The sequence below is a fragment of the Gorilla gorilla genome, chromosome 1, assembly GCF_029281585.2.
Source record: "Gorilla gorilla gorilla isolate KB3781 chromosome 1, NHGRI_mGorGor1-v2.1_pri, whole genome shotgun sequence".
In the NCBI taxonomy this organism is placed as follows: domain Eukaryota; kingdom Metazoa; phylum Chordata; class Mammalia; order Primates; family Hominidae; genus Gorilla; species Gorilla gorilla.
In genome coordinates this window covers 211,672,679-211,696,939 of record NC_073224.2, presented here as the reverse complement: position 1 = coordinate 211,696,939, position 24,261 = coordinate 211,672,679, and the positions used below count along the sequence as shown (strand labels likewise).

The following is a 24,261-nucleotide window of genomic DNA, read 5'->3' as shown; positions in this document are numbered from 1 at the left end:
CAACTTTCTGGCAAGAGGCGAGTTGAAGGCCAGGAAATGGATGAGATCAGGGAGTGTCTGGAGGGAAGAGGGGTAAAAACAGAAACTGGGGAAGCACCCACGTTTTAGGAAGTGGGTGGTGAAAGAGGAGTCAGAGAAGGCCAGAGGGAGACGTGAGCAAAGATCCAGCAGAACACCTTGTTAGAAAGTTTCCAGGAGGGTGGCAGGGGTGGAAGCCAGGACGGGTAGCAGAAGGAAGAAAACTTCCAGCAATAGGGATTGAGGTTCCACACGAAGTTACCAATGACATTTCAAGGAATGAAGGCTTTTTCTGAGGCTCCACAAATAAGGTGAATTCCCTGTGTCTCGCATCTTTGGAGCTTCCCCGAGGCCAGGGGGAGCAGGGTTGTGCCCTCTGACCTCTAAATATCTGGGGTTCAGTTCTATAATTAGCAGCACCGGATAGGACGCGAGCCAAACCTCTCTTAACCCTAGCCAGTCCCTCCAGGAACTGAAAAGATGAAGAATTCATTTAGGAGATTTCACACTCGGCTGTTTGGCCTAGCCCAGTGAAGTCCCTTTTCATCACGCAACCCAAATGACTCTTCGGGCTGTCACTGCCGCCTGGTGTTGCCAGGGATCTGACTAAAGCGTCTTGCAAAAGTTTGCAGCATTCACCCGAGGCGGACTACAACTCCCAGAATTCCGGGCGCTTCCCGGTGCTGATTGGCGGAGCCCGTGACTCCAGGGGGCGGAGTTTCCCCCGCCTCCCCGGGGAAACAGACCTCTGATTGGCTGGACCGCCGGGCTTTTGTGTCCCCGCCCTCCCCCGGGGACCGCAGCGGGCTGAACTGCTGGTGTCAGAGCCCGGCGAGCGCTGGCAGTTCCGCGGCGGGGATGCTGAGGAGCGCTGGGTCCGCGAGCAGCCCTGGCCCCTGCGGACTTCCGAGGCCGTGAAAACCCCTGCGCTGCGGCCCCAGGCCCCCGAGGCCGTTCGCCGTTCCCGAAGCCCGACTAGGGGAAGAGTCCAGCACCAAAGCGGCCGTTCTCGGATTCCGGAGCGTTCTGGAGCCCCGAGAGACGCCCCGGGGTTCTAGAAGCTCCCCGGCGGCGCCCAGTCCCGGCTTCCTTCGGGCGTCCCTCCGAAACCCACTCGGGTGCACGGGTCGTCGGCGAGCCGCGACCGGGTCCTGGCGCGCACCATGATCGTGGCGGACTCCGAGTGCCGCGCGGAGCTCAAGGACTACCTGCGGTTCGCCCCGGGCGGCGTCGGCGACTCGGGCCCCGGAGAGGTAAGCGGCGGCCGCGCGACGCCCCTCTTCCCTGGAACCCCGAACCGCGTCTGAGCCTCAGGCTGTCCGGAGCTGAGTCGGTGTGTCCTGGGCTCGGGGAGGGAAAGCCGAGCGCGTAACCCGGGACCCGGGTTGCATCAACTGGCAGCCGCGGCCCTCGGCACCCCTCCCCCCCTCTGTCTCCCCTCTCCCTCCTTCTCCCTCTCCCTCTCCCCCTCCTTCCTCCCTCTCCCCCTCTCCCTCACCGCCCCCCCCCCCCCCCAGGGCCGCGGATCCTTCCTCGGCTCTCTCGGACTCCTGGCCAATGAGGGAGAAGCCTTCTGGAGGCTCTCCGAGCTTTGGGCTCCTGAGCGTCTTCAAGTCCAGGCAAATCCCGGCCGGAGCGGCCAGACCACTCCTCCTCCCCGCCCCCTTCCGCGGAGTCCCTTCCTCTTCGCGGGGGCTGGCGGGCAGAGGACCCTTCCTGGGGTGCCTCCCGGCTCCTGTCCCCCAGCGCGGGGCGTAGGCACCTGGGACTGGCCAGTGAAAGTCGACCTCATCCCATGTCCCCCGCACTCCTGCTTCGGAGGGAGAGCGCAGGGGCTCTGGGGGCTTGGCTAGCCGCCCGGTACGCGGCGGCGGCAGCCAAAGCTGGGGGGAGAGGGGACAACCCCGGTCGCGGCTTCCGAAGCCAAGCGCGGGTTAGGCTGCGCCCTGCTCAGTAAGTGGTCTGAAGGCCCAGAAGTTTGTTTTCCAGAAATTCCTCCCCCACCCTCCCTTCGCGCCGCTTCCCTCCACCCCCCCGCATTCGCATCCCGGCATAGCCGGCAGGGGCTTTGCAGGGAGACCGGGAATTAGGCTGGACCTAACCAGACTGACAGTTCGCACTCCCCCACCACTACCAGCAGCAGCGATAATGGACATCTTATCATTTATTATGCACCTACTAGATACCAGGCTCTGAGTTTTTTTCGCCTTTAACCTAAGTCCTCAGGACTAAACCAGCAATACAAGCTACGCTATAGCCCCATTTTACAGGAAGAACATTGAGGCCCACGATGGGCTCAGAAAGAGGCTTTCTTCATTAACCCCACTGAATATCTTGTTCTTTGGCCTTATGATTTCGGAGATTGCACGGCACTAGGAGCTTCTAGTTGCTTTAGTTTACAGGCCTAGAGTGTGGTGGAAGTTGTATTCTGGACCTGGGATTTGGTGGAGTGCTATGACCCCAGGAAAATCCCTGCTCTTCTCTTAGTAACGAGGTTTCTGGGGATCCTACCTCCGTCGGTGTATGGTTTGTGCCCTGGTTTTTGTTAGCTTGCTTACCCTTCTCTGCCGTGATTTAGGAGCGCCATGTGGAGGAATGGCTCTTCTCCTGCAGCTTCTCAGCGGTGTGACTTCTTTGGAAAGATGGAAATAATGTTACTATTGAGAACACCTGAGCACTAGAGAGCAAGAGTGCTGGGTTCATGTCCCAGCCCTCCTGCTAACTTGCAGTGTGTGGCTTAGCCAGTAATCACTTTTCTGATCTGTGGTTTCTTCCCATGGGGATTTTACAGTATCTCTAAGGGATTGTTGGGAGAATTAACTCAGAATACAAGCAAAGGCTGAAGCACTGTGACTGGAACATAGTAACTGCGTGATACTTGCTTGCTATTATCAGAACGTGGCCATGGCACGCACAGCTTTCTCCAGAGTGTCTCACAAGGGGGTGCCTGAGCCTGTTCCTGAGATCAGACACTGTACACCCCTCTCTGGGTCAGTGCCTGGGAACTGGTCTAGGGAGAAAAGGCTTTGAGGGAGGGATCTTTACACAGAAGCCATGTTTCTTCAGTGGAGAAAACTGCTGCTATCTGGGAGGTTTCTTTTTCTTTTCTTTTTTTTTTTTTTTTTGAGATGGAGTCTTGCTCTGTTGCCCAGGCTGGAGTGCAGTGGCACGATCTCAGCTCACTGCAACCTCCATCTCCCAGGTTCAAGCAATTCTCCTGCCTCAGCCTCCCTAGTAGTTGGGATTACAGGCACGCGCCACCATGCCCAGCTAATTTTTGTATTTTCAGTAGAAACAGAGTTTCAGCATGTTGGCCAGGCTGATCTTGAACTCCTAACCTCAGGTGATCCACCTGCCTTGGCCTCCCAAAGTGCTGAGATTACCGGCATGAGCCACCGCACCTGGCCTGTCTGGGATATTTCTGTGTATTCCTCTCTTGAGAAAAGAGGATCTTCGGACGGTTTCTGCTTTGAGTGGTGGCATCCTTAGAAGACAGCAGGGTGCTGATCTTTGAGTCAGGTGCCCGAGGCCCAAGAGAAGACCCAGGCGTGCAGCTCCCTTAACTCCCTGTCACTTCACCACACACTCCCTTTCAGGAGCTCATTGCCTTCAGATGTATGTATCTTCAGAAAGTTCCAAGGGCTTCACTCTAGTACTGGTAGTATTGGGCTCCGGAATAACTTTCTCAGCCAGATGCAGTGGCTCATGCCTGTAATACTAACACTTTGGGAGGCCAAGGCAGATGGATTGCTTGAGCCCAGGAGTTCAAAACCAGCCTGAAACCCCATCTCTACAAAATATACAAAAGTTAGCCAGGCGTGGTGGTGTGCGCCAGCTACTTGGAAGGCTGAGGTGGGAGGATTGCTTGAGCCTGGGAGGCGGAGGTTGCAGTGAACCGTGATCATGCCACTGCACTCCAGCCTGGGTGACAGAGCAAGAGTCTGCCTCAAAAAAAAAAAAAAAAAAAAAAAAAACCAGGCTGGGCGCGGTGGCTCGCACCTGTAATCCAAGCACTTTGGGAGGCTGAGGTAGGTGGATCACAAGGTCAGGAGATCGAGACCATTCTGGCTAATACGGTGAAACCCCGTCTCTACTAAAAATACAAAAAATTAACCCTGCGTGGTGGCACACGCCTGTAGTCCCAGCTACTCGGGAGGCTGAGGTAGGAGAATTGCTTGAACCTGGGAGGCAGAGGTTGCAGTGAGCCGAGATCGCTTCACTGTACTCCAGCCTGGGTGACAGAGTGAGACTCCGTCTCAAAAAAAACAAAACAAAACAAACTTTCTCAGACATCATTTCTTCTTCAGGGAAGCCCTTCCTCCCCCACTAGATAAGTCCCCTTGCACACCCTCCTCCAGTCCCTCCATTGTAGGAGCTTTGGTCCCAATTATGTGAAACAGTCCCTTGCTGGAGATACCCTGCAAGTCTCATCCCCAGCACTGCTCTTTGCACCTAATAAGTGTTCGTGACTAGTTGCCCCTTGCTGGCTTAGCTGACCCTTGTGAACTATTCCAGCCGTGGAGTCAGATCTGAATTGTGCCCATTTGGAAGAGGACCTTTCTGAGCCTCTCTGACCTGTCTCCGAAGAAGGGATTATAAGAACTGTTTCCCTCTGGGTGGTTGGGAGGAATTGGCACAATCAGATGTGTAAAGCATTTAGCGTGGTTCCCAGCTCATGATGGGCAGACAAGTGTATGGCACCACTCACTCACACCCCCTCCACCCTGCCCACTCCAAGGCTGGAGGTCCTGGGCTGCTTGGGCTGTATTTCCGTATCGTCTTCTCAGGCATAAACCCAGGAAAATATCTGAATTCAGCTGGGGGTGAGGGAAGGAGAAATAGTGTCTGTTCCTTCCCAGCTGGCAGAGTGGGTAACCAGGTGTCTGTAGCTGAGACCAGGGACTTACAGGCTCTATAAAGGATAATATAGGGTAACCGAGAATAAAATCTGGGGCTTCTCCAAGAAGCCGATATGGGTAGTAGACAGAACCCTTGGAAGCCAGACTGAGCTGGGTTCAACTCTCCGAGGCTGGGGCCGCTTCCCAAAGCTGTTATTGTGAAGTGGAATGGACCTTAGAAGCCAGACAGCCCTGGGTTCAGATCTCAGATTGGCTACTTGTCAGCTGGTGCCTAACCTTTGAACCCTTAGTCTTTCCTTGTGTGCAAAATAGAGACTCTGCCGCCACCCCAAAACAGATGAAAATTAGATGGAACCTGTGTGCAAGTACCTGAGCTAATTTAAAAGTTAACATATAGTAAGTGCTTAAATTAGGATCCATGCCAGGCATGGTGGCTCATGCCTGTAATCCCAGCACTTTGGGAGGCTGAAGTGGGAAGATCGCTTGAGCCCAGGAGTTTGAGACCAGCCTTGGCAACACAGTGAGACCTCATCTCTATTTAAAAAAAAAAAAAAAAAAAAGGCCAGGCACGGTGGCTCACGCCCATAATCCCAGCATTTTGGGAGGCCAAGGTGAGCGGGTTATGTCTCTACTAAAAATACAAAAATTAGCCGGGCGTGGTGGCGCATGCCTATAATCCCAGCTACTTAGGAGGCTGAGGCAGGAGAATTGCCTGAACTCAGGAGGCGGAGGTTGCAGTGAGCCGAGATCACGCAACTGCACTCCAGCCTGGGTGACAGAGTGAGACTCCATCTCAAAGAAAAAAAGAAAAAAAGAAAAAAAAAGAAAAAATTAGGAGCCAGGCACAGATCTGGGGCCATTATCCTCTTTTTATAGTTTGTGTGAAGACCTTCATGTTGAATGACCACCTAAGGGGTTAACTTTAGTGTTCCTGTTGCCCCATGTGATCTGTTTAGTTGAAACTATAAAAATACCCAACACTGGTTCTCTCTCTGTCCCACACTAGCTGTTATTTTGGACAGGTGACCTGATCCCTCTGTGTTGCACTTTCTTGTTCTGTTACGTGGAACTGGAATCGTGCCTTTATCAGGTCTGCTGAACCTGTACCATCCAATATGGTAACCCCTCACTGCATGTGGCTATTTAAATTTAGATAAATTAAAATTAAATAAAATGAAAATTTTTTGTTGCATTTGTCACATTTCAAATGCTCAGCCACAGTGACTAGAGACTCACATTTCTTGGACAGTACAGATATAAAACATTCCATCATTGCAGAAAATTCTGTTGGACTGTGCTATGCTAGGCACTGGGGTAACAACAAGGAACTAGATTCAGTGTGTGCCCCCAAGTATGACAGGTGCTGTGACTGGAGCTTCTCATTCTTGGTGAGTCCCAGATGCAGCAGCCTGGAGACTATTGAGACCTTGAGAAGTTTAGAGAATGGGGAATCATTTCTGCACTTGCAGAAACCTGGGTTGTATCCCAGCCCTGCTACTGCCTTCCTGCCTGAGTAGCCAGAAGTGAGTTGACCTCTCTGAGCCTTGTTCCTCATCTGTAAAATGGAAGCCCTAGTAGTAGCTTCTGCCCTAAAGTCCAGGTAGTGCATGTGAAATTAATGCTTAGCCAGTGGTAACCAGCCTTGTTATGTACCATTGTTATTACTGACTCCCCAGTCCAGGGAATTGGGCAGGGAGGGCTGACTTGGAGGGGTCATTTCTTGGCAGTGGTATGCTGCCCTGCCTGCTTCCTCTGTCAGGATCGGGGAAGCATTCAGGGTATTGGAGCCATGGATTCAAATCTACTGGGTTTCGCCTTCAGGGCTTTATGCTCGCTGTTCCCTCTGGCTGGAATGCTGGTTCCCCTAGTTTTTGGGGTGTGTGTTTGTTTGTTTTGAGACAGAGTTTCGCTCTTGTTGCCCAGGCTGGAATGCAATGGTGCAATCTCGGCTCACCACAACCTCCACCTCCTGGATTCAAGCAATTCTCCTGCCTCAGCCCCCCGAGTAGCTGGGACTACAGGCATGCACCACCATGCCTGGCTAATTTTTTGTATTTTTAGTAGAGATGGGGTTTCTCCATATTGGTCAGGCTGGTCTCGAACTCCCAACCTCTGGTGATCCGCCCGCCTCGGCCTCTCAAAGTGCTGGGATTTCAGACGTGAGCCACCGCGCCCGGCCTGTTTGTTTTTTAAGAGAGGGTGTCCTGCTGTGTTGTCCAGACTGTTCTCAAATTCCTAGCCTCAGGTGATGCTCCACCACCAAGCCTTCCAAAGTACCGGGGTTACAGGTGTGAACCACCCCACTTAGGTCCCCTAGATCTTTACAGGCCTTGCTGTCTTCTCATCATTTACATAACAGCTCAAAGACCACCTCCTCAATGGCTTCTCCTGTCTACTTAATACTAAAATATTGCACACTCTCCCTCCCCATCATACAGTTACTGGTTTATTTCACTCGCTTTATAGAATCTGTGCTTTGAAATCCTGTTTATCAGATTCTGAATTATATGAAGGCCGAGGGCTTTGTCTTTTCACTGCTGTATTCTTGCTGCTTGCAATATAGCCATCAAAAATATTTGTTGAGTGAACAAATTAATTCTGTTTCCACCTAGAAAGCACTTAGCATAGTGCCTTATACTTGAGAAAGTGATCAATAAATGGTGTAAACAATGGTCCTCACCCTGGCTGTTATGCTGGGGCCCCACCCCAGACAACTAAATTAGAATTGCGGGAGGTGGGACCTTGGCATTGTTATTTTTGTAAAGCTTCTCAAAGGATTCTAATGTACCGCTTGGGTTGAGAAGCCCTTGTTTGATACAGCAAGGAGGTTAACGATACCTGACTTCTTATTAAGTGCTTATTGTTATGGAGGTATTGAGGTAAGCTACACAGTGTTATCTCATGAAATCCTCATCACTGGCCAGTGGAAGTAGTTACTGCTATCCCCATTATTTGGTAAAGAAACTGAGGCTCATAAAGCTAAGGGATAGCAGGTGGTGGAGCTGTCATTTGAGCTCATGCAATTTGTGTCAAGAGCCCCACCTTTTTTTTTTTTTTTTGAGACAGGGTCTTGCCCTGTTGCTCAGGCTGGAATGCCGTGGTGCGATCATAGCTTGCTGTAACCTCAAACTCCTGGGCTCAGGCAGTCCTCCTGCCTCAGCCTCCTGAGTAGCTGGGACTACAGGTTGTGTGCTACCATGCCCAGCTAATTTACTGTTTGTGGAGACAGGGGTCTCACTATGTTGCCCAGGCTGGTCTCGAATTCCTGGCCTCAAGCGATCCTCTTGCCTCAGTGTCCCAACGTGCTGGGATGAGCTGCTGTGCCAGCCAAGGGCCCCTATCTTTTAACTGCATTGTATATTGTTGTTGTTGTTGTTGTTGTTATTGCTGAAAATGTTGATGGATCCAGACCCATGACTTAGAGCTCCTTCTTTTGACAATTCCTGGGTCAGATTTTGGAGTGAGTTGGGATTCCCAAGGCTATTCCTACCCTTCCCTAGCACCCCTGATGGGCCGTCTCTGCCTCCCCCAGTTTTGCTCCACCCTACCCTGCTGTGGCTTGCTATTGTGTCCTCAGGTCCCCTGAGGTGGAGGCCCAGTTTGTGGAGTCAGCAATCCTTATCTCCTATACAGAGCTGTTGGGCTTTTTCTTTGGTGAGGGGGAGGGAAGCTCCAAAGGGGAGTGCTCAGGGATTGTGGTGGTTACTACGCTGAACTTGGACCAGCCTGGCCCGGAAGTTCCCAGAAGTGTGGGCTGAAAGGGGCCTGCACGGTCAGCTCAACTCCCTTTTTGAAGGTAGCTGGGCTACTTTACCTACCAGGATTAAGGCCTAGAGAGTTTAGGCCTTTAACTTTCCCAGAGCCACATAGCAAGTTAGTTGCAGAATTGGTACCTACCCCAGAGACTTTGTAGTCTTCTGGAGTCCCAGAGCTCTGCCTCCTCAGTGGGCTTTTGGCCATCTGAGAAGGAAGGTTCAATTATAGTTTTTAGTTCCCGGATACCTGAGGGCTGGTACTAAGTCTGGATCTTAATGGGAAGGGGAGAACTGGGCGCCTCATATCCCTGTCCAGTGAGAGCATGGCTCTGATTTGGGTAAACTGTAAACAAGACCAGTGCTGAGAGCCACCTCCATTCTCGGATTAACAAAATAAATTAATAAGTAGAGCATCCTTCCTGAACCCCATCTCTAGTACTAGGAGAAGCAGATGTAGTGAGTACCTGATATTAGTGGTTTCTAAAGAGGCTGCAGCATATAACAGGTCAAAACAGTTGTTCCCATCAGCCTTGTACACCCTGCTCAGATTCCCTCCGTGCCTTTCTGCTTTCTCTGTCTTCATTCACAGACTAGTATGAATGACCTGGCACTGCTCTCCACTAAATGTGATCTGGTGTCAGGGAAACAAAACAGACCATTTGATGACAGTGTTTTTAGAAGCAAAAGCCCTGGGAATTTTGGGGTCATAGGTGAGGGCCAGAAAAAGGTTCCTAGACGTTGTGGTTTAGCTTTGCAAAAGGAGTGACCACTGGGACTGGGCCAGTTGTATCTGGAAGCCCATGGGAGGGGGAGGTAGGGTTTTAAGCCAGTTGATCGGATTTATATTCAGAAAGTTAATGTGGCTACTGGGTAGAGGATGGATAGGAGAGGCCAGGGCTAAGGAGGCCGGGGGACAACTGGCGAGGTTGTGAGTAGTGGTCCAGACAAGAGGGGGTGGTAGTTAATGAGGTGGTGGTGGTGGGAGGACAGATAAGCAGCCAGGCATGGCGACTCCCATCTGTAATCCCAGTGCTTTGGGAGGCCAAGGCAGGAGGATCCATTGAGCCCAGCAGTTTGAGGCTATAGTGAGCTATGACTGCACCACTAAAGAAGAAGAGGCCAGGCGCGGTGGCTCATTCCAGTAATCCCAGCACTTTGGGAGGCTGAGGTGGGCGGATCACCTGAGGTTGGGGATTCGAGACCAGCCTGGCCAACATGGAGAAACCCAGTTTCTACTAAAAATATAAAATTAGGTGAGCGTGGTTGTGCATGCCTGTAATCCCAGCTACTCGGGAGGCTGAGGCAGGAGAATCGCTTGAACCCAGGAGGCGGAGGTTGCAATGAGCCGAGATCGCGCCATTGCACTCCAGCCTGGGCAGCAAGAGCGATACTCCGTCTCAAAAAAAAAAAGAAGAAAAATAAGGAAGGAGAAGGAAGGAAGGAAGAAGGAGGAGGAGGAGGAAGAAAGGAAGGAAGGAAGGAACGAACATGTGAGAGAAATTGAAGCTGCTTCTGAAGCATCTGGGGTACTTGGTTACCTGGCTTCAGGGTGCAAACTGTGGTGTGTTCTTGTATAAGTTCTCTGGGACCACTAAGAAGGTGGCCTCCTGGAGATGTGCAGCATGGTGGCTATATAGTTCCTTTTCCAGGACCCTCCCATCCCGCAATGCTGGGATTCTTGGGTCCCAACCCAGTTCCTGAAGAACTCAGCCTGGAGTGAGCCCTCTTTCTTGATTACCCTTCCAAACGTGTATATTTCCCATCTGGCTTCACCATCCAAAGTATGCTAGAAAGGTGGGTTTAACACTTCAGTGTAGCCCCTTGGATAGGAGGAAGAGGCTGGATAGGTAATAATCCTCTTTATTCTCCCTTCTACCACGGACTAACCTCATATGTTTCCTCCCAGGAGCAGAGGGAGAGCCGGGCTCGGCGAGGCCCTCGAGGGCCCAGCGCCTTCATCCCCGTGGAGGAGGTAAGCTTGGAAGGGGTTAGGGATCTTTGGTCCCTGGGAAGAAAGGACATGGCATATTGCTGGGCAGGCATCTTTTCCTGTTCTTTAAATTGCAGCTTTTAAGCTATTCCTTTCTGATTTCTGATTCATTTAATTCACAAAACGGCTTTGTGAAGCAGGCACTATCAACTCCATTTTACTGGGAAGAAACAGGCTCAAAGAAATCAAGTGCTAATAGCCAGGTAGTGGCCAAACTTTTTTTTTTTCATGCTCAAACTTTTGATTCCTAGATCAGTGCCTGCTTTCCCTTAAGAAGATAGAACTATCTATCTCATCCATGACCGTACGTATATTACACGTTCTTTTCTGTTTTAAAAGTAATATATGTTTATTATTTTAAAAATTTCCATTGTTTCAGAAAGCTCTGATCTCCTGTATCCTCCTGCACCCTGCAGAGATCATCACTGTTAACCATTTGCCACTGTTTACTGTGCTTTTTTCAAGCCAATACTTACTTTCAGTACAGAACCAAGGTCATAGTTTACAACGTGTTTTTTTGTTTTGTTTTTCACTTAATACAAGAAAGACATCTTTCATCTACTGAGTCAGTTCATTCATTCATTTACTTAACATATCTATTGAATGATTAATCTATGTCAGGCACTGTTCTGGTTGCTTGGGATATAGCAGTGAACAAGACAGACAAAAATCTTTGCCATTATGGAGCTTACATTCTAGTGTGTTGGGATAGTGGAGATACCTTCAAAACATGCAGAAAAAGGTAAAACTAGTTTCCTCATTTTATTTGGCCATCAGTGAACAAGGACAAATTTTTTGTTTTGCCGGGCACAGTGGCTCACGCCTGTAATCCCAGCACTTTGGGAGGCCAAGGCAGGCGGATCACGAGGTCAGGAGATCGAGACCATCCTGGCTAACACGGTGAAACCCCGTCTCTACTAAAAATAGAAAAAATTAGCCAGGCGTGGTGGCGGGCGCCTGTAATCCCAGCTACTCTGGAGGCTGAGGCAGGAGAATGGCATGAACCCGGGAGGCGGAGCTTGCAGTGAGCCGAGATCGCACCACTGCACTCCAGCTTGCGTGACAGAGTGAGACTCCGTCTCAAAAAAAAAAAAATTTGTTTCCTCTCTTTGCTTTTCCTAAATGTGTAGGGCGCGTGGTTAATGAGCTAACAAACATTTACCCTCCCTCTAAACCCCTTGTTCCTCTACTCCTTTGTAAATATAAGGCGAACAACCACTTGCTGATTATTTATGTCTGTGGCCCAGAATTCTAAGCTCAAGTATTGCTCTTGTCTTTTATTTTTTCATTTATAAATGACCACCCTTTTTTTTTTTTTTTTTTTTTTTTTGAGACGAAGTTTTGTTCTTCTTGCCCAGGCTGGAGTGCAATGGCACAATCTTGGCTCACCGCAACCTCTGCCTCCCAGGTTGAAGCAATTCTCCTGCCTCAAGCCTCCCGAGTAGCTGGAATTACAGGCATGAGCCACCACGCCCAGCTAATTTTGTATTAGCAGAGATGGGGTTTCTCCATGTTGGTCAGGCTGGTCTCAAACTCCGGACCTTAGGTGATCTGCCCATCTCTGCCTCCCAATGTGCTGGGATTACAGGTGTGAGCCACCGTGCCCAGCCCACTCTTTTATAATAAAGAAAAGAAACAGGCAGCCAGGCACAGTAGCTCACGCCTGTAATCCCAGCACTTTGGGAGGCCAAGGTTTGGGGATCACTTGAGCCCAGGAGTTCGAGACCAGCCTGGACAACATAGTGGGACCCCGTCTGTATTAAAAAAAAAGTTAAAAAGAAAGAAATAGGCTTTGGAGTTCATCTGGATTTGAATCTGCTTCTGTTATTTATCAGATCTGTGACTTTGAGCAAGGAAGAAAACTTCCTGGTTTCCCCATCTGCAAAGTGGGGGAAATAATAGTATTCACCTCACAGGCTTATTGGCTAGATCCCATGAAATCACGCAGAGAAAACTGTAAGCTCAGGGATGGCATGGAGACAGCACTCAGGAACTGTGAACTATTTTGCACCTGCCCCCGTGGTTATATGCATTTGCAGTGTTAGAATAGACACTCCATGAAGGGAGGAGAAACTGTACTTTTACTCTCTGTGCCTGATTTTTCCTACCTAAAAGTGGAGAAACAGAACTCCAGTTTTATAGTTGTTGTGAGAGTTAAATAAGTTAAAATATGCATGCTTGAACAGTGCTTGGCACATAGCATTGTATGTGTAAGTACTGGCCATTATTATATAAGGTACCTAATAAGTATTCATTGAATTACTTATTAAAATATGTGATCCTCCCCATTCTTTCTTTTTGGACACGGTGGTGGTTTTTAGTTTCTTGCCATTAAAAACCCACTGGAAGAATACATTGGTCTCTTTGATGAGTAGGGCAGGAGGGAAACCCATGCTCTCCTCCCCTTTGGTTGGCAGGTCCTTCGGGAGGGGGCTGAGAGCCTCGAGCAGCACCTGGGGCTGGAGGCACTGATGTCCTCTGGGCGAGTAGACAACCTGGCAGTGGTGATGGGCCTGCACCCTGACTACTTTACCAGCTTCTGGCGCCTGCACTACCTGCTGCTCCACACGGATGGTCCCTTGGCCAGCTCCTGGCGCCACTACATTGCCATCATGGTGAGCCTCTCTGGGCCTGACACTTGGAGAGGTGGCTTTGTGGGGGGTTCTGTCCTTTGATCTCTTTTCTGGGAGCTTTGTGAGCTGATTCCATAGACAAGCAGGGAAAGCCCTGGCTTTATCTAACTGTAGAGCTTTGGGTTTTTTGTTTTTATTTTTTCTTGGAAGGAAAATTTTAGGTTTTGAAGAAAGGCATCATTAGTGCTTGTGTTACGTACAGATTGGCAAACTGAGGTGCAAAAAGGAATCAGGTGGCCTGCAAGCTGGTGGCAGAGCTGGGGTTACTTAGAACTTAGATTTCCTGCCTCTTGGGGAACAGTGAGCCCTACAACTTCTCCCCTGATGGGGTACCCGCCCTGAGCTAGGCACAAAAGGAGGAGGGTGACTCAGGCTGTGTCCACTACCTCCGCAGGCTGCCGCCCGCCATCAGTGTTCTTACCTGGTAGGCTCCCACATGGCCGAGTTTCTGCAGACTGGTGGTGACCCTGAGTGGCTGCTGGGCCTCCACCGGGCCCCCGAGAAGCTGCGCAAACTCAGCGAGATCAACAAGTTGCTGGCGCATCGGCCATGGCTCATCACCAAGGAACACATCCAGGTGCAGGGGGCAGAGAGGCGGGTGTCTGAGCGAGCACAGAGGCCTGGCTGGTGCCTGGTGGGTAACCCAGGGCAGGCGCTGAGCAGCTCTGACCTCCCCCCTTGTCCCTTCCAGGCCTTGCTGAAGACCGGCGAGCACACCTGGTCCCTGGCTGAGCTCATTCAGGCTCTTGTCCTGCTCACCCACTGCCACTCGCTCTCCTCCTTCGTGTTTGGCTGTGGCATCCTCCCTGAGGGGGATGCAGATGGCAGCCCTGCCCCCCAGGCACCTACACCCCCTAGTGAACAGAGCAGCCCCCCAAGCAGGGACCCGTTGAACAACTCTGGGGTAAGTCACGGGCCTGGGTCTTGATCGGGGAGGAAGTGGGCATGACCTCTGGTCCTTGGGTAGAAGCTACTGCTTCCCAATCTCTGGTACCTGCACTACCTGCTGCTATGAGAGACCATAGAAAAGTTATTTGACTTTGAAGCTTAGTTTCCTCATCTGTGAAATGGGGAGATAAAGACCCTCTACTCACACTGGGCTGTGAGGGTTAAATGAAATGCCATGTGACTGACACTGTGTATAAGCCATAGGCTCAAAGTCTGTTGGTTTTAGCACTTTAAAACTACAAAGTTTACCTTTTACTCTGTAATTTGGCCTTGTATGTTTCAATACAAAAATACAGATACTTTAAAAATTCCTGCTCAGGGAAGATGTGTCTATTCTGTAGCTTTGTAAACGTCACTTTAGGAAGCACAGACCCCATGTGCTGTCCAGCACAGTGGCTGGCACAGAGGATGCCCTGGGCCTTTGTGAGCATTAGGAAGGCCTGGCCTGTGGGAAGGATGAGTGGAGCTTCCCAGAGGCTGAAGGAGGAGGAGTAGCTGGTCACCACGGGGCCTCTCCTGCAGGGCTTTGAGTCTGCCCGCGACGTGGAGGCACTGATGGAGCGCATGCAGCAGCTGCAGGAGAGCCTGCTGCGGGATGAGGGGACATCCCAGGAGGAGATGGAGAGCCGCTTTGAGCTGGAGAAGTCGGAGAGCCTGCTGGTGACCCCCTCAGGTACAGGGTCACAGGCATCCAGGCTCCTGTGGCTGCTCCTTCTTAGGCTATCTCTGGTGAGGAGGAGCCACCTCCTGCATTCCAGAGGCAGCCACTTCTCAATCTCCCGTCCAAGAGGTTCTGAGCATGGGCCTTGGGCTCAGACCTGGCTTTGAATCCTGGACTGCTCGCCTTTCCGGCTGTGGACCACTGATGAGTCACTTCCTAGCTCAGGGCTTCAGGATTGCTGTGTGGGGTTAGTGGGGCAGTAGAAGCAAAGATCTTAGCACAGAGCCTGGCCCGGGGGAACCGCTCCATAAATAACTGCCACTATTGTTGTTACCAGGGGCCTCGCTTCATGGGTCCATGGGCCTGATCCACCCCCTCCCCAAGGCCTGGCTCCAGCTGAAATCTTGCCCCACTCACTATAGCAAGGAGCTTTTTTTGGCCCTCTATTCTGCCTTCCCCTCCCCCTTTTGGTGATTAATCAGGAGTGGACCCCTGCATGCCCCATGCCTCAGCCTCACTGTGACCTCTTTCTGGTCCTCAGCTGACATCCTGGAGCCCTCTCCACACCCAGACATGCTGTGCTTTGTGGAAGACCCTACTTTCGGATATGAGGACTTCACTCGGAGAGGGGCTCAGGCACCCCCTACCTTCCGGGCCCAGGTAGGGCTCTCTCTACTAGTCTTGGCCATTGCTCCACATTTACGAACAAGCAGTGGGTGGATAGTTTGAGTAGTTACAGAGTTAGGTACCCAGCTGGGCATGGTAGCTCACACCTGTAATCCCAGCACTTTGGGAAGCCAAGGTGGGAGGATTGCTTGAGCCCGGGAGCTTGAGACTAGCCAGGGCAACATGGCGAAACCCTGTCTCTACAAAAACATTTAAAAAATTAACTGGAAGGTGGCGCATGCCTGTAGTCCCAGCTACTTGAATGGCTGAGGTGGGAGGATCACTTGAGCTGGGAGATCAAGGCTGTAGTGAGCTGTGATCGCGCTACTGCGCTCCAGCCTGGGTGACAGCAAGACCCTGTCTCAAAAAAAAAAAAAAAAACAGAGTTGGGTACGTTATTTCCCTCAAGATTCCACGAGGGCAGTGGGGTCCCTGTGAATCCTTAAGGGACCCATCTATACCCTAAGCTCAGGGGTTGGTGATCATAAGGAGAAGGTTATCACCAAATTGTACCTTCCTTGACCTCTCAGGCCCAGAGCAAGCAGCACGTTAGGTTTATGGCACCAGGAAGGAGAATCATGGAGATCCCAGGTCCAGAGGATGGGGGTCTCTCTGGCTGGTCTTGGGCTCCAAAGACTCACCAATCCCTTCCCACCTACCTAAGGATTATACCTGGGAAGACCATGGCTACTCGCTGATCCAGCGGCTCTACCCTGAGGGTGGGCAGCTGCTGGATGAGAAGTTCCAGGCAGCCTATAGCCTCACCTACAATACCATCGCCATGCACAGTGGTGTGGACACCTCCGTGCTCCGCAGGGCCATCTGGAACTATATCCACTGCGTCTTTGGCATCAGGTGAGCTCATATCCCTTCATTTGGGGCATGTGTGCACTGTAAGTCTTCACTCTGGGTTCACAGTTGTTTCCATTTTCTTTTTGTTTTTTTCTTTTCCTTTCTTCTTGCCTATACTGTTTTTCAAAGCAAATTGTGATTTTAAAAGATGATAGTACTCATTGTTTGAACGTTGTAAATGAAACTCTTCAATTGCACTCCCAGAGATAATTATTGTTTGATATTTGTGTACATATATATACACACACACACATACTCACACATATATACACATATACATGCATATACACACACACACACTATATATATGTAGAGAGAGTTATGTTTGTATTTCCATTCTGAGTAGTAATTCTTCTCCCATAATAAATAAGGACAACATAAATGCTCAGTAGGGGACTTTAAATAATGATACTTTCAGTGAAATACTATGCAGCTGTTAAAAATTACAATAGGCCAGGCGCAGTGGCTCATGCCTGTAATCCCAGCACTTTGGGAGGCTGAGGCGGGCGGATTATGAGGTTAGGAGTTCGAGACCAGCCTGACCAACATGGTGAAACCCCGTTCTACTAAAAATACAAAAATTAGCTGGGTGTGGTGGTAGACATTTGTAATCCCAGCTACTGAAGAGGCTGAGGCAGGAGAATCGCTTGAACCGGGGAGGCGGAGGCTGAAGTGAGCTGGGATCGTGCCACTGCACTCCAGCCTGGGTGACAGAGCAAGACTCTGTCTCAAAAAAAAAATTACAATAGAGGCCAGGCGCGGTGGCTCATGCCTGTAATCCCAGCACTTTGGGAGGGCAATGTGAAAGGATTGCTTGGGACCAGGAGTTCAAGACCAGCTTGGGCAACATAGTGAGACCCCCATCTCTACAAAAAGTTAAAAAATTTGCCTGCGTGGTGGCATCACTGGAGTCCAGGAGTTCGAGACCAACCTGAGCTACATGGTGAAACCCCATATCTATGAAAAATAACAAAAATTAGCCAGGCATGGTGGCTGACACCTGTAGTTCCAGCTACTTAGGAAGCTGAGGCAGGAGGATTCCTTGAGCCCAGGAGGCAGAGGTTGCAGTGAACTGAGATCATGCCACTGTGCTCCAGCCTGGGCAACAGAGCAAGACGCTACCTCAAAATAAATAAATAAATAAAATTGAAAAACACAGATAACAAAAAAGAAAATAAAGGCTGGGTGCAGTGGCTCACACCTGCAATCCCAGCACTTTGGGAGGCTGAAGCAGGAGGATTACATGAGGCCAGGAGTTTGTGCCTCAGCCTGGGCAACATAATTAAGACCCATCTCTACAAAAAATAAAAATTAGCTGAGTGTGGTGGTGCATGCCTATAGTCCCAGGTATTCTAGAGGCTGAGACAGGAGGATCACTTGTGTCCAAGAGCTCAAGGCTATAGTGAGCCATGAATGCACCACTGCACTCCAGCCTGGGCCACACAGCGAGACCCTTCACTAAAAAAATACAAAATAAAATAAAATAAAAAGTATCCATTATACTATCTGCTGTTATTATTATCAGTTATCTCCTTCCTGTCTTTTTCTTTCCTTTTTTTTTTTTTTTTTGAGACAGTTTCAATCTTGTTGCCTAGGCTGGAGTGCAATGGCATGATCTCAGCTCACTGCAACCTCCGCCTCCCGGGTTCAAGGGATTCTCCCGCCTCAGCCTTCCGAGTAGCTGGGATTACCGGCATGTGCCACCATGCCCAGCTAATTTTGTATTTTTAGTAGAGATGAGATTTCTCCATGTTGGCCAGGCTGGTCTCAAACTTCTCACCTCAGGTGATCTGCCCGCTTCAGCCTCCCAAAGTGCTGGGGTTACAGGCATGAGACACCATGCCCGGCCTTTTTTTTTTTTTAATTAATTTATTAATTTATTTATTTTTGAGACGGAGTCTCGCTCTGTTGCCCAGGCTGGAGTGCAGTGGCTCAATCTCTGCTCACTGCAACCTCCGCCTCCCAGGTTCAAGCAATTCTCCCTGCCTCAGCCTCCTGAGTACCTGGGATTACAGGCACATGCCACCATGCCCAGGTAGTTTTTTGTATTTTTAGCAGAGACGGGGTTTCAACCTGGTAGCCAGGATGGTCTTGAGCTCCTGACCTCATGATCCGCCCACCTTGGCCTCCCAAAGAGCTGGGATCACAGGCGTGAGCCACCACGCCTGGCTTATTTTTATTTATTTATTTATTTTTTTTGAGACAGAGTCTTGCTCTGTCACCCAGGCTGGAGTGGAGTGGAGTGATCTCAGCAAACTGCAACCTCCAGCTCCTGAGCTCAGGTGATCCTTCTGCCTCATCCTTCTTAGTAGCTGGAACTACAGGTGGGTGCCACCATGCCCAGCTAATTTTTGCATTTTTAGTAGAGATGGTGTTTCTCCATGTTGGCCAGGCTGGTCTGGAACTCCTCACCTCAAGCTATCCGCTCGCCTCAGCCTCCCAAAGTGTTGGGATTATAGGCGGGAGCCATCACACCTGGCACCTTTCTTTTTTTCTATGCACAAGTAACCAAAGCATATATAATTTACAAAAACAAGATCAGTTGCCATTTCCTTACCTACTCATTTCAGTTGTTTTATTCATTTACTCAAACATGAGCATGTTTTAGTGAACACATGATTTTTTTTCCTGCCTTTCTCACTTAACAGTTTATACCAAACACCAAAAAATTATCCCCCAATTTTAAAAAAGGTACGTGCCCCTTGTAGAAAGTTTGTGTTTCTGTGTATTACTAGCTGTAAATCATATTTCACTGAATGGGTTGAGCTATACTTAATGAACCATCCTCTTACTCTAGTCACTAGTAGGTTTCCAACCCGTGGCTGGCCAAGGACAGGCTTCTTAGAATGTGAGTTGGGCTGGTTTCCGCCCAGCCCTCAGGTCCAGGCTTCTCTGCTCTCCAACGTGGTTCTTGCTCCTATTTCTTTGCCTTCCAAATCTGCGCTCCAGTTTCCAGCCAGTCATTCCTCTGTCTACACTGATCTGTTTTGACATTGGCTCCCTTCACTCACTAGACTGGGGATGACTAAGTGGCTTCTAGACTCATCACCAACTTGCTTTTTGGCTTTGAAGAAGTTAGTCATCTTCTCCAGGGCTTAGGTTGCCCATTTGTAGAATGAGTACAAGCTCCTTTTTACCCTTATCCTCTTCCTTCTCCTCCACTGACCTCCTCCTCTACCTTCCATGGCCTTTACTACAGAGTAGTGGTTATGGCCCCTGAGCTAGGCAGAGCTGGGTTTAAAACCCATTCCTGTCCGGGCGGGTGGCTCACGCCTGTAATCCCAGCACTTGGGAGGCTGAGGCAGGCGGATCATGAGGTCAGGAGTTCGAGACCAGCCTGACCAACATGGTGAAACCCCATCTCTACTAAAAATACAAAAATTAGCCGGGCACAGTGGCATGTGCCTGTAATCCCAGCTACTCAGGAGGCTGAGGCAGGAGAATTGCTTGAACCCAGGAGGCTGAGGTTGCGGTGAGCCGAGATCACGCCATTGCACTCCAGCCTGTGCAACAGAGCGAGACTCCGTCTCAAAAGAAAAACAAAAACATACTGAAATTAATGTAAAAAAATGTGAGCCAAGCTTTCTGCAACTCTGAAATCAAGTTATATCTGCTCCTTTAAATAAAACTGCCTTGTTGATCATGAAAAAAACAAAACAAAACAAAAACAAAGACCATTCCTTGCTGTATTAACTAGGGCAAGTGACTTCCTTTCTCTAAATCTCAGTTTCCTCATCTATAACATGGGGTTGATGAATGTAGCAGATTGCATACACCATCCAATCATGTACACAATAGTGTAGAGTAGTTTTGAGGATTCCACATGGCACATAGTTGGTATTCAATACAGCATGCTCATTCTCTGCATTCCTTGACGTGGTCCCCTGCCAATGTGGTGGCCTGTGATACACGATATCAGCTGTTTCTCCAAGAGGAACTAGGCTTCTTGTTGCTTCTACCTTCTGATTTTTCTCAACACTCTGTTCTTCCCTCTGTAGGGTGGGGTTGTGGGGGGGAGGGAGCTGCCTCTGGGAAGAAAGCATGAGTAATGCTGCTGGGACCTTTCCATCCAGATATGATGACTATGATTATGGGGAGGTGAACCAGCTCCTGGAGCGGAACCTCAAGGTCTATATCAAGACAGTGGCCTGCTACCCAGAGAAGACCACCCGAAGAATGTACAACCTCTTCTGGAGGCACTTCCGCCACTCAGAGAAGGTATGACCTATACAGGCAGGGCAGGATGGAAGTAGACAGGCCAAGCCAGTGGAGAGGGCAAGGGGTTAGGACCCAGTGAGAGTCCCCAGACTGAATCTGTCCTGCTAGGTGGGACACCTGGGCCTATTCCTCTGGATTGAAGTTCTATTTCACTGTGTGATTTCAGAGTCTGTTTACTCACCTGTAAAATGGGAATGAGGGTGCCTGCTTCACATTAGTGGTAGCTTGGTGGACCTGGGTTCAAATCATAACACTATCTCTTGATAGCAGTGTGACTTTCGGCAAGTCACATTATCTCGCTGAGTTTTTTTTTTTTTTTGAGATGAGTCTCCCTTTGTTGCCCAGGCTGGAGTGCAGTGGCACGATCTTGGCTCACTGCAACTTCCACCTCCCAAGTTCAAGCGATTCTCCTGCCTCAGCCTCCTGGGTAGCTGGGACTACAGGCGTGTGCCACCATCCCCGGCTAATTTTTTGTATTTTTAGGAGAGATGGGGTTTCACTGTGTTAGCCAGGATGATCTTGATCTCCTGACCTTGTGATCCACCTGTCTCGGACTTCCAAAGTGCTGAGATTACAGGTGTGAGTCATCGTGCCTGGCCTCTCTGAGCTTTTTATCCTGTTTTTTTTTTTTTTGAGACAGAGTCTTGCTCTGTTGCCCAGGCTGGAGTGCAGCGGTGTGATTTTGGCTTGCTGCAGCCTCCACTTCCTAGGCTCAAGTGTCCTCCCAACTCAGCCCCCAGAGGGCCTGAGGTACACACCACCTGATTTTTTAAATTCTTAGTAGAGATAAGGTCTCACTGTGTTGTCCATCCTGGTCTCAACCTCCTGAGTTCAAATGATCCTCCTGCCTCAGCCTCTCAAAGTTTTTTGTTTTTGTGATGGGGTCACACTATATTGTCCAGGCTGTATTTGAACTTCTGGACTCAAGTGATCCTCTCGCCTCAGCCTCCCAAGTAGCTGGGATTTTATTTTTATAATGGGAATAAATACTGCTGTATTTCAAGGTTGCTGGGAAGATAAAATAAAAAAATGTACATAAACCTCTGCAACCTCTGTCTCCCGGGTTCAAGCAATTCTCCTGCCTCAGCTTTCCAAGTAGCTGGGATTACAGGCATCCACCACCATGCCCAGCTAACTTTTTGTATTTTTAGTAGAGATGGGGTTTCACTATGTTGGCCAGGCTGGTCTCGAACTCCTGACCTCCTGATCCACTCGCCTTGGCCTCCCAAAGTGTTGGGATTACAGGCGTGAGACACCGCACCCAGCCGTTTTAAGCTTTAAGGAATACAGAGCTTAGTCATGACAGGAATGAATGTGCTTGTCCTTGTACTAAACTGCTCAGAGCCTTAGCAGTTGCTGGGGCAGCACTGTAGGAAAGGAAATGGTGAGGTAAGTGGGTCAGGGATCGAGGCAGTCTGGGAGGGGTGTGGGGGGTGAGGAGTGACATCAGTTGCCAACATGCCTTCCTCTGTGCCCCAGGTCCATGTGAACTTGCTGCTCCTGGAGGCGCGCATGCAAGCCGCTCTGCTGTACGCCCTCCGTGCCATCACCCGCTACATGACCTGACTCCTGAGCAGGACCTGGGCCCGGTTCAGCTCCCCACAAGGACTTCTCTGTCTGGAGACAGCCCCAGACCCTTTTGTGTCCCATGCCCACCCTCCCCACACTGGAGTGGGCTTGTGTGTGATGTGCAGTCCCAAAGCCACACCCTCCCTTTTCCTCACTGGAATGGACAGTTCATTGCACTGACTCTGGGATCTCAGCCCTGCTCCTGGGAACTGGAAGAGCACTAGGAGATCCTAAGGGACCACACCCTTCCTCCTTCCCCTGCCCACAGAGGCAGAGGGCACAGGAAAGAAGCCGGGCCAAGCTCGGACTTAATGTGCCACAAGTGTTGTGGCCTTCCTGAACTGGGAAGTCCCTGGCTGGCCCCCGGGGGAGAGGGGCAAATGCCTCTGGGACTGACACTCCGGGCAGCTTTGCCTTCTCTCCCCTGTCATTTCCAGATTTCATTACCTCCTACTTGCCATTCACCCATCAATGTGAAAGTCAGGGTCACAGCTGGTCTGTGTGTCCAGTTCCCTAAAAGCCTGTTCTGTTGGGCAGCCTGAGGCTGTTGCCCGAATCCTAGTTCAGTTTTTTGATTTCCTTTGCCCTTTTTTCCTTTTCTCCATGCTTAATGGTGTGAGGCGTCAGGAGAGAGGCCAAGTACATAAAAAAAAAAAAAGCAGATTATCTCTAGAGAGTTTGAGCCTTTGCTGGTCACATTGCCTTCTGAAGAGGAGGGAGTATTAGATTATAAATCTTCTTTATTTTGGTCCTTTATGCTTGAGGTTCCAACCTGGAGCCACAGTGTGTGAGAGGAGGAGGAGAGGGAGAATTCTGTTCTCCCAGAGCTGCACCTGCCTCGCAGAGGCCAGCACCCCACTCTCCTGCCTCCAGTGGCCCTGCCGCAGATGTCTGCTAAAAAATTGAGCCTTTCTAGATGGCTTAGGTGGCACCATGGCTCAGCAGGAGGGGCGGGAGGCACCAGGGTTCTTGTTTGGACCCTGCCCCTGGGCCATGGCCAGGTGACCATGGCTACATTGCCAAACCTCTGACTGCCACAGCTGCAGACTGAGAGGGTGGGTCTGAGTCCCCACAATGTCTGAAGCTGCCCCTGGGATTCTCAGGCCAACCTGCCAACAGCAAGCGGATTTTCTTGCAAGATCAGGGACCCCACTTCTGCAGCCAGTGTCTCCTGGGTGCCTTCTGAGGACTCCCACCCCCATCCCAGTATCTCATCTGTCCCCTCTCCTGGGGCTTAAGTGGGTTGCTTCCAGGCAGAAGCAGCCAAGGACTGATTCCAGGCACTTTCTGTAGCAAACGACTGTGAATTACGACTTCTCTTGCCCTTCTTCTAGCAGTCTGTGCCTCCTCTCTGACCAGTTTGGAGGGCACTGAAGAAAGGCAAGGGCCGTGCTGCTGCTGGGCGGGGCAGGAGAGGAGCCTGGCCAGTGTGCCACATTAAATACCCGTGCAGGCGCGGAGAAGCAACCGGCACCCCCTTCAGGCCTGAAAGCCCTCCCTGCAAGAAGCTGTGCAGGAGAGAAGAGGCCCCGGCATGGGGATCTGGGTTCTAGAGGGGGTGTGATGACTGTAAATGTCCACTGGGTGGGTAGGGAGTGGTATCCAGTGTTCAAGTGCAGAAATCTTTGGCTTTGCTACCAGTTCCATATGATGAGAAATAAACGTTCGCTGAGGTTTTGTTTCATACTCCCTTCTTATGGGCTGTTTTTTCAATTTCCTGAAGGTCATGGTTCACCTTGTAGCATAGGCAGAGAGCTGCGATTGCATCATGGGCCTGACCTGATAGCCCCTGCCCTGCCGAGAGCTTGTGCCCAGTAATTGTAGGTTGGGACTGTTGGCACTGAAAGTCTACTTGTCCCTTGGACATCCAGTCTCCTGTCACCCTTCTGCGGCTGCCCTGGCACTGTGGAGTAATAATGACCATGGTATTTTTCTAAGCCTGGCCATGGGCTGGGTACTTGGAGACCATTCATCTGAATTTGCAGCAATCCTGTAGGAGAATTGAGACAGGTGAACTGACGTTGTTGAGGCCACATGGCTAATCGGTGGGGGAGCCAGGATTCCCCCCTGCTCTGCTTGACCCTGAGGCCTT

At 50.3% G+C, this 24,261-nt stretch overlaps 1 protein-coding gene across 2 annotated transcripts; it reads left to right on the top strand.

The window, feature by feature from the left end:
• Positions 1–23,855, top strand: SESN2 (sestrin 2). Of its 2 annotated transcripts, XM_019013768.4 has the most exons (11): positions 1,204–1,271; positions 10,539–10,604; positions 10,874–10,926; positions 13,040–13,237; positions 13,650–13,832; positions 13,947–14,159; positions 14,726–14,876; positions 15,406–15,524; positions 16,195–16,385; positions 20,456–20,600; positions 22,080–23,855. In XM_019013768.4, exons 3-11 carry the CDS (start codon positions 10,921–10,923, stop codon positions 22,164–22,166), a joined length of 1,293 nt encoding a protein of 430 aa, XP_018869313.2. In that variant the 5' UTR covers positions 1,204–1,271; positions 10,539–10,604; positions 10,874–10,920; the 3' UTR covers positions 22,167–23,855. The 2 variants fall into 2 exon arrangements, with proteins under 2 accessions (XP_004025335.2, XP_018869313.2); XM_004025286.5 differs by lacking the exon at positions 10,874–10,926 and having other exon boundaries at positions 1–1,271.
• The last annotated feature ends 406 nt before the right edge of the window (positions 23,856–24,261 follow it).